Below are 15,367 nucleotides of genomic sequence, written 5' to 3'. Positions count from 1 at the left end.
TCAAATTAGGGGTGGCAACTCAACCCAAAAATTATTGCCAAGGTTTGCGAACGGACCACCTACACAAAGCCCCGAACTGGGGGAGGCAGCCACAAATTCATGAGACATAAGGAATCTGCCTGCTTTAAACACTCTATGGGGAGGCAGCTCAAGCCCTAAGGCAGCTCAAGCTACTACTTCAAGACCTAAGGAAGCTGCCTGCTTATGAAGTCATCCAGATCTTTTAGCAGGTGCGCTTGGTAGGCCTGCAACACAGAGCCGCACCAGCCTGACCTGCAGAGGTCCTGTAGTCAGCTCCTCGTATGCGGGGCTTACAGAGGTCCCTTCTAGCAGCTCCTCGTACGCGGGGCAGGCAGGCTGAGAGGGCTTCACCTGTGTATCATCGCCCTCATCAGCCACATCCTGCTCTTCTTGGCTGGAAGCCAAAAGTGCGCTGTCTGCTAAATTGGATGACTCATTCAGAGAAAATACATCCCCGTCTAGCAGATCGCTCAAGTGAGCTGCAGGGGAACGAGAGTGAGACAAATTCCTCCTCCAGCTCAACCTGTCTCCGCTGGGCCTTGGCTGCAGCAGGTCCCAAATCGCGGGGTACAGACGCCTGTCCTAATTCCCTCGAGAAAAGGGACAGGTGTGAACTGAGCTTTTTCATGGAAAAGCCCTTGCAATTCATGCATTCTGCTCCCTCGAGAACAGAACACGCATGATCCTCTCCGAGACAAATTACGCACAAGCCGTGTGTATCGCCTGGTGTCAGATAAAGCTGACACTGCGGTAGACACTTCCTGAAAAGCTTAGAAACACGTTCAAAACAAACAGTCTCCTGAAGACAGAAAGCAGAAATCTAATACAGGTGCTCTTTTATACTCATGGTCACACCTGTGGTGACGTCACAGATTGTCGTTGGTCAATGACATTGTGCTTCAGACACCAGTCATGCTGAGGCGTTTCCCAAAGTGTCCTTTAGAGCAGTGATTCCCAACCCTTAGTCCATGAAGCCCACCTCCTTACATATAAGAATACCTGAGTCCCCCCCTAGAAAAAAAACAGTGAGCTTGCTGGTACAGTATTTTCTCTGCTCTCCGCTTTGTGTCCGTGTTCAGCGTGTCCTATCTCTGGCCTCTGTTAATGTACTGTTTACAGACTTCGTAATATTTCAACACAAATGACATTTGGGGAAATAATTGCAGTGCATTTTGAATGCAAGTCTGGAACAGAGATCGGCCAAAAAATAAAAAATAAATGTGGCGAGGGGGGCGTGGTTTTGCGAAGTCTGTAGCAGGAGAGAAAGGAGGGGGCCGATCGGTGAGTAAGTAGGTCAAGTGCAAAATGATGAACACCTGTGTCTGATTGCAGTGATTGGCGTGGAGAGACCGGATATAAGCCAGCATTTGGGAGGAGGAGAGAGAGAGAGTTGGACTGAAACCTCACGGGACGTTATTGCCTTTTTGGAGTGGAAGTTGTCTTTTGTTTTGTATTTTTGTGTGAGCTGTGCGTGGCACGGTGAATGCGCTACGTGCGCCCTTTTTGTTTATTTACTTTTGATTTACAATAAAGTGTGAGTGTTTCAGTCACGCCGACCCCTGTCTTCTTCCTTCCTTACCCATACGAACATTGAACCTCATTACACTGGTGCCGAATCCCGGGTTTCTGAAACACTCACACTTTATTGTAAATCAAAAGTAAATAAACAAAAAGGGCGCACGTAGCGCATTCACCGTGCCACGCACAGCTCACACAAAAATACAAAACAAAAGACAACTTCCACTCCAAAAAGGCAATAACGTCCCGTGAGGTTTCAGTCCAACTCTCTCTCTCTCCTCCTCCCAAATGCTGGCTTATATCCGGTCTCTCCACGCCAATCACTGCAATCAGACACAGGTGTTCATCATTTTGCACTTGACCTACTTACTCACCGATCGGCCCCCTCCTTTCTCTCCTGCTACAGACTTCGCAAAACCACGCCCCCCTCGCCACAATAAATAAAATGGAACTGGCCGGTTCTGATTGATGGTCAGTTGACCTGTGCTTCTCTGCTACTGACAACTCTTCACCTGGAGCTCTAATGAGGAAAACAGCACATGTATGCAGATGTACAGTAGCTACAGTTAATGGCGATTGGTTGGTTTTAAAAAAGTAGTTTGAAGCATACACACCTTTTACTGCGTTATTATTGTACTCTAGCCCTGTGGAGACTGAGACACAGCCGTCATTGATCTTTTCATGTTTGCCGCACCTGTCACGGCTGGTGTGAGCAAGTTTGCATCTTTTGCGTAGTAAAAATGTGATCGGCAAGCTGAGAGACCACGCATATAATCAAAGGAAGTACTGTTATTATCAACTGGTTCAGATCAGTGACCAATCATTTGATACCCTGAAAAACCAGGATTCTCGTGAGAGCACAAATTGAATTTGCTCAGTGAGTTTACTCTGGCGTCAAGTAATGATGCTCATTAAATATGCCCCTGTATCCGAGCTGCACCAATCACATCGGGTTATCTGATATAGGCGGGCCAGAGGCCAGCTAAACAGATGACGACAGCGCTGTGACGTCGAAGTCATTAGTAAACATTGCAAGATGGCTATGGATGAACACCAGTTGTTTGACCGCTACAATGAACAAGTTAGACTTGGCTTTTTATCTAAAAGAGGAACAGAAGACGGCGCTCGAATCCTTCCTTTGCAAGAAGGAAATTTTTGCAGTTTTGCCGACCGGATACGGCAAGAGTCTAATCTACCAGTTAGCTCTGCTGGTAGCTAATCGTATGGGGCTTATTGTTGTGATTGGTCGTAGTGTTATCCAATTGCGTGCAGTGAGATTTTCAAATGCATGCTTGGTGCCGCCCCTCGAGCTGGGCGATTTTCATTAGTCGATGCCAGACCCTTAATCTTTCAGATTTGGGTCTGGATTTCCAGGCTAATAATTTGGAGCATTCCTAGAAACTATACCTATGAAAAGGTTTTTCGTATACATATTTGACTTCAAAGCATATAAGCTCCCACAAAAACCCGGAAGTGTGAATTTGGCCTATGATAGGAATACCAGTGTGTGTGTTATGGTGCCTGTGTGTGTCAAGTTTCATGTGAGTCTCCGTGAGTTATGTATCATTATTAGATGTATAAATAAATATGGTATCACTGAAGTGTATTTCAAGTCTCTGACTCTGTGTGTTCCAGGTTGTGTTTGCAGTGACTCAGTTTGTTATCATTGGTTTGGGACAACAATTTGTGGAGAATCCCCCAGTGGATCTTTCAACCCTGTACACAGACATGTCCCCAACCATTCCCCTGGTCTTCATTCTAAGCACGGGCTCAGATCCAATGGGAGCATTTCAGCGGTTTGTCAACGAGAGAAGATGCCAGGATCGGTACTGTGCACTGTGACATTTATACACTCTGTTTACTCACTCACTTCCTAGTTGTGGCACAAGTGGCACATATAAGTACATAACTTACATGAAATTCATGTAAGTTATGTACTTATATGTGCCACTAAACCATAAACCATAAACCATATTTATTTATACAAACACATTCGGTATGGATATAATCAACACATGTAGTATTCATTCAGAATGAATACTACATGTGTTGATTATATCCATACCGAATGTGTTACATGTTTCAGATGGCTTGCAAACAAAAACTTCAGTATGTGATACTTATGAAGATAATTTCTCTGCTGTCCTGGTTTTCCTGCAAGAAATGCTTACGCTCTTTATATTGCGCTTAAAACTGGGGTACCACAGTGATCAGCGTTTGGACTTTCATTCTTCTTCATCTATACTACTTCAAAACCCATGCTTTTTTAGCACTGCTGTACTGATGACATTCAGAAGTACACATCATGTCCTCCTTCTCTGTGTGTGCCTCGTCGACATATCAGCTTTAATTGTGACAAGTTCCTCTTCCTCTCAGCCATGACATCCCTCACCAAATTCCTCTCTGTCTTATTCAGAGGTCACATAGTCATTGCCTCCTGGTATGTATCATTACATTGTGTCAGCCTGGGTGACATGCTCTTCCTTAAGGACCACATTATGATAGCAGCAGTCTTACTTGACCACTGGTTTACTCAGCTCCTCACCCATGTTCTGCTGATTTTATAGCTAGATGTCTGGAATTACTTTCTTGTTTGCCAACCAGTATCTGCTATACTTCTGCTATATTCCTAGAGTGGGTCCAAAATCCTATCTCTCAAATGGTTTTTAACCCTCTGTCATTTTTTCACGTCATGCCTCTGCTCAGATCATTTTACCAGCTGCCAGAATACATTGCTGCCATACAATGTCCTGTCCTCCTATTACTTTCAGTCTTGTATTGAATCTTAAACCTGAGCCTGGATGTTACCATCGGTTGCATCCGTTTGCCAGCTATGAGAACAGTTGATTCATTAGCCATTTTCTAGCCATAAGGACCACATTTTCAAAAGGTTCATCTACTCTCACGGACCTGTACTAGTTTTGGACAGCCATATTTTAAATAAAACGTTATATTTTGTAGCTTATTCTGGCCAATAACTACCAATTTAAGTAGGAAAAAACTCTTAAGTTTGAAATACCTTTTCAGCGATACACTGTCAACGTCGTGGATATGTTTGCATGAGCGCTGCAATTCGGCACTCCAATCAAGTTATGTCATGTTTATTTATAGAGCACTTTATACAATAGATTGCTTTAAACCAGCAGCTTTACACTATTAAACATGAAAAAAACTGTGTTACTTTTATATAGAATTACAATTACAAGTTCTTTTTACTCATGGATATTTGACCTCAACGGACTGGAAAGAATAAATGAACCAGAAAAGTCAAAGAAGGCGGAGCCCCAGAGAACATCTACCTATTAGGCATTGCCGCAGACCAGTGGTCGTTCAAAGGTGTTAATTAGCTGGAACAAACTTTTCCGGGAAGTTCATGTTCACAAGCTATTTCAAACTCCTGAAACAAACTTCAAATGAACTTTGTTTTGGTCTGATTTTATTTGTTATGTTCTTTGATTCCACTTGAAGTATGGTGGGGCTTTCAGTGTTCCTTTTGTGTTAATGTGACATTTAGGCATGGGTGTATTTGAAATAGTTGTAGTAAAAATAATAGATCAGACATGATAAATGATAAACACGACAAATCAAGACTTTTGCCGTTATTGTGGTTCCCTTTCGAGAGCGGTAACTCTACATTGCGTAGCAACGCTGCAGGAACTCCTCCCTTCTCCACTTTCATTGAAATCTTATGGGCTAACGCCAGCTTGAAACAGCTGGCCAATTGTCGCAAAGTATGCAAATACTGACAGGCTCACGGGCAGTATAAAATGCATGAGCGTGACAATTGTGTCAGAATCTCTTTCTTCACGCTGCCATCGTGGAAGCTGTTCCAGGAGGACTAGCAACCTTTTTCTCAGAGCATCCGATGGCTTCAACTTGCCAGATTTGTGCGAGCCCCATCGACCCACCGACGAACATGAGTTCTGCGTCGCCTACCTGGGCCTCGCCCACACCGAGGCGGCGTTCACGGACTCCACGTGTGTCCACTGCTCCGAGCTGCCGGTGCGCGCCCTATGAACCAGGAGGGATATGGTTTGTGCTATAACGGGGACGAGGTCCACTGCCCTGGGTCTGGAGCCACCGTCATCCATCTTCATCGCACTCACCTGTCCTTTCACAGACGCGAGCTTTCCAGCCCTCGTCGAATATCTCACTCTTCCTCGGCGCCTCGCCCCGCTCAGGGACCAGTTAGACAGCCTGCCGCGGGGCCCCACCCCACACCGGAGGTTCGCCGCATGCAGTGAACAGGGCCTGGGAGGAAACGTCAGGGTCAGAGGAGAAGCCTGCGCCGCGACAAACTCAGCGCGCCATCCTCGGCTACTAAGCCTTCATCCTGACGGATTTGGAGAACATGCACTGTCAGACATTCTTCTCGCTATCTCACTCCCCGCTGATGGGAGATGCTCTGACATCCCGTTGGCCGAAAGCCAGGCTTTACGCGTTCCCTCCGGTGAAGATTATGCCTATGGTGTTATGCAAAATCAGGGAGGAGAGAGCGTCAGTGGCCCCGAACTGGCCGAACCAGCCCTGGTTTGCGGACCTGAGAGAGATAATGTTGGCTCCCCCATGGCAAATCCCCCTCAGGAAGGACCTGCAGTCTCAGGCGAACGGCACGATATGGCACCCCAGCCCCGAGCTGTGGAACCTTCATGTGTGGCCGCTTCAGGGACCATGAGAGAGACACTCTGCCTTCACGAGTGCTGGACACACTCACAGAGGAGCGCTCGCCTTCTACTAGGCGCCTTTATGCTCTAAAATGGGGAGTTTTTGTGTGAGGAGATTGTGTCCTTCATGGCCTCTAGTTTTGAGTGCTCTCTCTCTACCGCCGTTCGAGCCCCTAGCTTCGATTGCTGGTAAGGAGCTCTCCCTAAAAAAGGCTTTGCTCCTTGCTCTCGCCTCTGTGAAGTGCATTGGAGACTTACACTCATTCTCGGTGAACGACGATTGTATCTGTTTCGGACCCGGCGCCGGCAGCATTACTCTCCAGCCGAGATGGGGCTACATGCCTAAGTCGCTCTCTACACCGTTCAAAGCACAGGTTGTCCCTGCCCGCTTTATCTGCTGAGCCTTCATCCTCGCGTGACGCTGACACTCAGAGCGCTGTTTGCCCTGTCAGGGCTTTGCGAATGTCGTCTAGTGTTTAATACAGCTGTCAACGCTACCGCCTTTGACACTGTGTTTAAACCTCATGCTTGAGAGCTTATTGCTTTCTTTGCGTTTGGATATGCAAATTTTGATAGGGTCGGAGCTGATGAGCTGTCCGCCTATCAGATGCGAGCACTCCAAGCGGTGCGGCTATTGGCTGACTGTCTGTCTCTTCCGTGGCTGGTGTAGCTTGACCCCGTTTCTCCAGGCTTATCTTCCCGCAAAGTTGCTACGCAATGTAGAGTTACCGCTCTCGAAAAGGGAACGTATCCGGTTACTATCGTAACCTCGGTTCCCTGAGAAGCGGGAACGAGACATTGTGTTAGCCGCCGTGTTCGCTGTTTGATCAGCTGTGCAAGTGTTCAGTCTTGATTCTGATGCAACTGTCGTGCCCATGCATTTTATAGGGATGCATTTAATTTCCCCGCCTCTCAGGGAAACGAGGTTATGATAGTAACCGGAGACGTTTTCTTGTATTGCAGGGTGAAATCTATCTCGCTGGGTCAGGGTCAGGGTCCTATAGCAGAGAAGCTGATTATGAAAGCTTTGGAGATTGGTGGCTGGATCTTCCTTCAAAACTGCCACCTTGCTGTGTCTTGGATGCTGGCAATGGAGGAGCTCATCAAAACCTTCACTGAACCTGGTTAGTTTGTGTATGAGTGAGGTTTTCCATCAGAACAAAGTCCTTTAAGGCAGGGATCTTCAGCATTGATCCCTGCAGTCCCTAGGGGTCATTTAATGTGTAATATAAAAATTTGTGCAAAAAAACAAACCTTAAGTTTAAAAGCTGAAGTTCAACTACACTACTGGTCATAGAGCAAAAAAGTAATAATATGAAATATATTGCAAATTAATTTTATTTATTTATTTATTTATTTTTTCAAATGTAATTTATTCATGAGATGGCAGAGCTCTATTTTAAGCCATTACTTCAGTCTTCTGTGTCACATGATCCTTCAGAATTCATTCTAAAATTCCGATTTGGTGCTCAAGAATATTATTATTTATTATTATTACTATTATTATTATCAATTAAAAACAGTTATGTTCCTTAATATTTTTGTTTAAACTAATAAAAATGTTTTTTTTATTTTTTTTTTTAAAAAAAAGGATTATTCTCCTTGCAGGAGTTTTTTTTAAAGAGTAAAGCCTTTTACATTGTTACAAAAAATAGTTTTTTAAATAGCCTTGGTGAATAAAAAATATATTTATTTTAAAAATATATATGTTACTGACCCCAAAATTTTGAATGGTAGTGTACTGTATATGTTTGATTGTCTTTCCTGCATTAAAACGTATTAAGTAAATGTTAAAAATAAGTGGGCCTGAAATGTTCGAAGACCCTTGCTTAAAGAATTAAAGGCAGATCTGTGACCTATCTCTCGCTTTTACTGCTTTTTTTAGTACATAAAAACTTTATGAATATTATATATAAATACTTGATATGTGGTCGCTATAATTTCTCCAGAACCACTGAAGCTGAAACTGTTAAATTAGTATGATCTTCCAAATAAATGTCAAATGAATGACTCGATTTATAAAGTAACACTTAACTATGTTTATATTTGTGTCTGTGTACATGTTTGTATGGTTCAGTGAAAATATTATTGTTCTTTTTTTAAGACATACTCACCTGTTTTGTACCTGCTTCGACCTTATTTACAGATTGTGTGTTGAACATGTGAATCCATTATGAAGCCATTTTTTGTTGGCCTGTTTTATGTTGTCCTGTTCTTGTATGGCCTTTGCAGACACAGTTATCCATGAGGACTTCAGACTGTTCCTTAGTTCCATGCCTACCAATGTGTTTCCTGTCACTGTATTACAAAACTCTGTAAAGGTAACACAAGGACACAAAATTACATACATACATCCATACATACAAATCTTTATAAAATAAAAAAAATTGATAATCACTGATAGTTCATACACGAGTACACATTTTTCAGGAAAGTATGCACATGCCTTTATCTCGTTTTTTTTATCTTTCAAGATGAAAACATGCATCAATGTTGAGAGAAGTTTCATGCGTCAGTGGCATCCATATGCTGATGACATGCACATATTTTTACCTTTACACATCATTCATCCTTCCAGCACTTGGATGCTCCATCTGCATGTATATGAAATTAAAATTTTAGTCACACTAACGCAGTCACACACTCCTGCAAGAAGAAGATAACACTTCACAAGGAGGAGCACTTTTATATTTTATTAACTCTTTACCTAATACATTAACACCCCTGTGCTAACGTCCCTATCAGTTAAACCCCAGCTTTACTTAAATCACTGGAACCAATAGTAGTTTATAAGACCATAAACAATATTTCATTATAATGAAAGTGCAGTGACATGGATGTCTTTAAGTGGTCAGACTGTTTAGAGTTTGTAACTTAGTTTTATTAATTTTAGTTTTATCAGTTCTATTTTGTCTTTGGCTCTAATTTTTGTTTTGTTGCTAATATGTTTGTGTTGCCAGGAAACTAATGAGCCTTTGTTAATGTGATGGTAGGTTACTAACGAGCCCCCAAAGGGTCTCCGTGCCAATGTGAGACGTGCCTTTACTGAGATCAGCAGTACGTTCTTTGAGGAACACACCCTTGGCAGGAAATGGAGGAAGATCATTTTTGGAGTGTGTTTTTTCCATGCCATCATTCAGGTCAGGGCTCAAGGGTTGAAAATTCTGTTTCTATTTAATTTGAAGCCTCAAGAGATTGTACATTTAAGCATGAATGCAATTTTTATGATTAAATAAAAATTATTAGATGGAAACTTTTCTCTTGTGCAGCTTATATGGTAAATTTGCTTTGGAGTAACTTAAATTGTTTCTCTTTGTGAGGTTAAGTTTACATTTTTTATGTCTATGATTTTTATCAACAGCCGAAAACCACTTACCTAGTAGGTGGTGGAAAATATACTTCATAAGCTATGTGTCTGATGCAAATATACTTAAAAACATACAGTGTATATATATATATATATAGAGAGAGAGAGAGAGAGAGAGACTTTTGGTTTTATCCATCCATCCATCCATCTTCTTCCGCTTATCCGGGGCCGGGTCGCGGGGGCAGCAGTCTAAGCAGAGATGCCCAGACTTCCCTCTCCCTAGACACTTCCTCCAGCTCTTCCGGGGGGACACCGAGGTGTTCCCAGGCCAGCCGGGAGACATAGTCTCTCCAGCGTGTCCTAGGTCTTCCCTGGGGTCTCGTCCCAGTGGGACGTGCCCGGAACACCTTCCCGGGAAGGCGTCCAGGAGGCATCCGGAACAGATGCCTGAGCCACCTCAGCTGACCCCTCGAGATGTGGAGGAGCAGCGGCTCTACTCTGAGCTCCTCCCGAGTGACCGAGCTTCTCACCCTATCTCTAAGGGATCGCCCAGCCACCCTGCGGAGAAAGCTCATTTTGGCCGCCTGTATCCGGGATCTTGTCCTTTCGGTCATGACCCACAGCTCATGACCATAGGTGAGAGTAGGAACGTAGATTGACCGGTAAATCAAGAGCTTCGCCTTGCGGCTCAGCTCTTTCTTCACCACGACAGACCAGTACATCGACCGCATTACTGCAGAAGCTGCACCAATCCGTCTGTCAATCTCCCGTTCCATCCTTCCCTCACTCCTGAACAAAACCCCAAGATACTTAAACTCCTCCACTTGAGGCAGGAACTCTCTACCAACCTGAAGTGGGCAAGCCACCCTTTTCCGACTGAGGACCATGGCCTCGGATTTGGAGGTGCTGATTCTCATCCCAGCTGCTTCACACTCAGCTGTAAACCGTCCCAGTGCATGCTGAAGGTCCTGGTTTGATGAGGCCAACACGACAACATCATCCGCAAAGAGCAGAGACGAAATCGTGTTGTCACCAAACCTGACACCCTCCGGCCCCTGGCTGCGCCTAGAAATTCTGTCCATAAAAATTATGAACAGAACCGGCGACAAAGGGCAGCCCTGCCGGAGTCCAACATGCACCGGGAACAAGTCTGACTTACTGCCGGCAATGCGAACCAAGCTCCTGCTTCGGTCGTACAGGGACCGGACAGCCCTTAGCAAAGGACCCCGGACCCCATACTCCCGGAGCACCCTCCACAGGCCGCCGCGAGGGACACAGTCGAATGCCTTCTCCAAATCCACAAAGCACATGTGGACTGGTTGGGCAAACTCCCATGAACCCTCCAGCACCCTGTAGAGGGTATAGAGCTGGTCCAATGTTCCACGGCCTGGACGAAAACCACACTGTTCCTCCTGTTCCTTCTAATATCGGCCGTATTCTCCTCTCCAGTACCCTGGCATAGACTTTCCCAGGGAGGCTGAGAAGTGTGATCCCCCTGTAGTTGGAACACACCCTCCGGTCCCCCTTCTTAAAAAGAGGGACCACCACCCCGGTCTGCCATCCCAGAGGCTCTGTCCCCGACCGCCACGCGATGCTGCAGAGGCGTGTCAGCCAAGACAGCCCCACAACATCCAGAGACTTGAGGTCCTCAGGGCGGATCTCATCCACCCCCGGTGCCTTGCCACCAAGGAGTTTCTTGACTACCTCAGTGACTTCAGCTTGGGTGATGGATGAGTCCACCTCTGAGCCCTCAGCCTCTGCTTCCTCAATGGAAGACGTGACGGCGGGATTGAGGAGATCCTCGAAGTATTCCTTCCACCGTCCAACGACATCCCCAGTTGAGGTCAACAGCTCCCCACCTCTACTGTAGACAGCGTTGGTAGGGCACTGCTTCCCTCTCCTGAGGTGCCGGACGGTTTGCCAGAATCTCTTCGAGGCCAGCCGATAGTCCTTCTCCATGGCCTCACCGAACTCCTCCCAGGCCCGAGTTTTTGCCTCCACAACCACCCGGGCTGCAGTTCGCTTGGCCTGCCGGTACCCGTCAGTTGCCTCAGGAGTCCCGCAAGCCAACCAGGCCCGATAGGACTCCTTCTTCAGCTTGACGGCATCCCTTACTTCCGGTGTCCACCACCGGGTTCGGGGATTGACGCCTCGACAGGCACCGGAGACCTTACGGCCACAGCTCCTGAACCGGAGACCTGAACATGGTCCACTCGGACTCAATATCTCCAGCCTCCCTCGGGATCCGGTTGAAGATCTCTCTGACAGGAGACTCGGCCAAACGTTCCCAGCAGACCCTCACAGTACGCTTGGGCCTGCCGAGTCTATCCAGCTTCCTCCCCCGCCATCGGATCCAACTCACCACCAGGTGGTGATCAGTTGACAGCTCCGCCTCTCTTTACCCGAGTGTCCAAGACATACGGCCGCAGGTCAGATGAAACGACCACAAAGTCGATCATCGACCTACGGCCTAGGGTGTCCTGGTGCCACGTGCACTGATGGACACCCTTATGCTTGAACATGGTGTTCATTATGGACAAACTGTAACTAGCACAGAAGTCCAATAACTGAACACCGCTCGGGTTCAGATCAGGGGGGCCGTTCCTCCCAATCACGCCCCACCAGGTGTCACTGTCGCTGCCCACGTGGGCATTGAAGTCCCCCAGTAGAACGATGGAGTCCCCAGTTGGAGCACTTTCCAGCACCCCTCCCAGAGACCCCAAGAAGGCTGGGTACTCTGCACTGCCGTTTGGCCCGTAGGCACACAAGACAGTGAAAGACCTATCCCCGACCTGTAGGCGCAGGGAAACGACCCTCTCGTTCACCGGGGTGAACTCCAACACATGGCGGCTGAGCTGGGGGGCTATAAGCAAACCCACACCAGCCCGCCGCCTCTCACCATGGGCAACTCCAGAGTGGTGAAGAGTCCATCCTCTCTCGAGGAGTGTGGTTCCAGAGCCCAAGCCGTGCGTAGAGGTGATCCCGACTATCTCTAGTCGGAACCTCTCAACCTCACGCACAATCTCAGGCTCCTTCCCCGCCAGCGAGGTGACGTTCCACGTCCCTAGAGCTAGCTTCCGTGTCCAGGGATCGGGTTGTCGGGGCCCCCGCCTTCGACTGCCACCCGATCCTCTCAGCACCGGCCCCTTACGGTCCCTCCTGCAGGTGGTGAGCCCACGGGAAGGCGGCCCCACGTCGCTCCTTTGGGCTGAGCCCGGCTGGACCCTGTGGGGGGAGGCCCGGCCACCAGGCGCTCGCATACGAGCCCCAACCCCGGGCCTGGCTCCAGGGTGGGGCCCCGGCCGCGCCATACCGGGCGACGTCACGGTCCTCAATTTAATTTTTCTCATAAAGGGTTTTTGAAGGGTTTTTGAACTGCTCTTAGTCTGACCCGTCGCCCAGGACCTGTTTGCCTTGGGAGACCCTACCAGGGGCATATAGCCCCGGACAACATAGCTCCTAGGGTCATTCGGGTACTCAAACCCCTCCACCACGTTAAGGTGGCAGTTCAAGGAGGGGAATTCTTGATTGATATTTGTACATGTGCTATAGATTCATATGTTGAGGTTGGTAAAAATGTTTTTGATGTTATTCTCATTAAGGCTACAAACATTTTTTGATCAAACATAGAGTAAAAACATTAATGTTGTGAAGTATTATTACAATTATATATTAATATATTTATTCCTGTGATGGCTAAGCTCATTACTTGTCTGTGTTGATCCTTCACATGATCCTTCAGAAATCATACTAATATTCTAATTAGTAAGATTAAATATTCTTCTAAATGTTGAAAATGGTTGTGCTGCTTAATATTTTTTGTGTAAACTGACACTTTTGAAGATAGAAAAAAATCAAAAGATAGAAAATTCAAAAGTACACCATTTATTTGATACAGAAATCATTTGTTAAATTTTACTTTAATCTAGGTAACAAATGTTCATAACACTTTCTATGAAGACCTTGCTTATAAATAAGCATAAATGGAGCTATAATTCATTATAAGTATTACTAATTTATACATATATTTATAAAGACTTAAGACCTATACTGTGCTACAAGAACAGTTATAGTTACATTTCTAATATTTTTATAATTACTTATAAGTCATGCATTTGCTTTTTCAATGGACATGCTCATAATCCATTATCCACTGATTTTCAATGCGCATTCTCATAATCAATTACACACTGATTTATATTTATTAATTAGTCAGTTGTATGGTTCCATGAACGTATTTATAAGTCAGTCGTATATATATATATTTATAAGCATAGTCTTCATTGAAATTGTTACCCAATTGTTTGAAATAAAATGACCAATTATTTGCAGTACAATAGATGTTCAGGATTGCTTTACTTATTCACATCCTCTAAATCCTTCTCTTCTGTCTATATGTGATTTCCTTTGTGTGTTTATGCATTCATGTGTGTATAGGAGAGGAAGAAATTTGGTCCTCTGGGCTGGAACATCCGTTATGAATTCAATGACAGCGACAGAGAGTGTGCTCTTCTCAACCAAAGCCTCTACTGCCATAAAGGACATATACCCTGGGATGCTCTTATATATATCACAGGTATATGTCTGTGTTTATTGCAGAAATATTTATAGCATCAGTCATTAGCCCCTTTCACATAGCAATCCTGGAAAAATCACCGTAAAATTATCAGAATGCCTTTTCATTCAAATACACACACTGGTAAACTGTGATGTCAATCATCGAAAATGATCTTTAAACACTGATCCTTAATCCACCTAGATGGCAAGCGCTTTAGTTTCAACGCATTCTGACCTTGTACATGCTCATACCGGTAATCATACCAGTACTGGTAATTTAACGGTAAAATGTTTTTGTTTCTATGTGTTTGTCTGTTAAATAAATTAAATAAATATCAATATTTGTGTAATATCATTGATAGTTTTCAAAAAATCTTTTGGATTCTTTCACAAAAATTTCCAAAATGTATTAGAATTGTTACAAATGCATTTCTCATATGTAGGCATCATTTTACAGACCATTAGCTGGTGAAATTTCATCAAATTTGGTGCAGCTGATGGCGTGCGGGGACTATGAGAGAGTGTTCCAGTAATTTTGTTATGAGAGGCTTTGGGAAAGACTCATTAAAGAAGCTTCACACAATGTCAAATTGTCTCATTAATTTTTGGCAAGGTGTCAGTCAGTCATGCAATGAATTGAAATGTGGTATGTTTGTTTTATTGTCTCTGTAGGTGAGATTACGTATGGAGGCAGGGTGACGGATGCCTGGGATCAGCGATGCTTGCGCACCATACTCAAGAGTTTCTTCTCCCCAGCCACATTAGAGGACGGCTATACCTACTCTAAATCAGGTATACACAAACACACACGTTTACTTTGATAAATGGGGAAATTCCATAGACTTTTGTTGTTTTTATATACAGCTTGTTCTAAATACTATAATCTTACCCTAACCCCAACAGAAAACATTCTGAACATTTCTGGGCACTTTGTCCCCAAATAAAGTTTTGTCAGATTTCGCTAACTTCTGGGTACAAATTTGCCCCCAAAATATGGTTAAGTAGGTACGTACACACACACACACACACACACACACACACACACACACACACACAACACACACACTCTTAATTGGTAAATAATACAGACATAGATTCAGCTTCACTCTTTAAATTCCATATTCCATCTGGTATTCAGACTTGCAAATTACATAAATTAAAGAAGGAGTGTGTATTTTTCCAACTTTTCCAACGCTGAAATACTTTGTACTGTCCCAGTTTTAATGTGCTGAGACGACTATAATCACAAGTACTGGTATATTGACTTCCCCAATGGTCACCTTTGGTAAAATGGACTTTT

General features: G+C 44.8%; 1 protein-coding gene across 1 annotated transcript in view; it reads left to right on the top strand.

Moving 5' to 3' along the window:
- The window catches only part of dnah6 (dynein, axonemal, heavy chain 6), a gene marked incomplete at its 5' end in the record, with an annotated part of 92,682 nt that overhangs the window by 67,127 nt on the left and 10,188 nt on the right, over positions 1–15,367 (top strand). Inside the window, 6 exons of the mRNA XM_084096230.1 lie at positions 3,175–3,365; positions 7,167–7,327; positions 8,436–8,524; positions 9,197–9,343; positions 13,948–14,086; positions 14,740–14,859. Coding sequence (XP_083952356.1) covers positions 3,175–3,365; positions 7,167–7,327; positions 8,436–8,524; positions 9,197–9,343; positions 13,948–14,086; positions 14,740–14,859 — 847 coding nt within the window. The remainder of the gene's footprint in view (positions 1–3,174; positions 3,366–7,166; positions 7,328–8,435; positions 8,525–9,196; positions 9,344–13,947; positions 14,087–14,739; positions 14,860–15,367) is intronic.

The sequence above is a fragment of the Abramis brama genome, assembly GCF_963993115.1.
Source record: "Abramis brama genome assembly, chromosome: 2".
Lineage (NCBI taxonomy): Eukaryota > Metazoa > Chordata > Actinopteri > Cypriniformes > Leuciscidae > Abramis > Abramis brama.
Note: the sequence above shows the minus strand (reverse complement) of the source record. Positions and strands in the feature narration are given on the sequence as shown.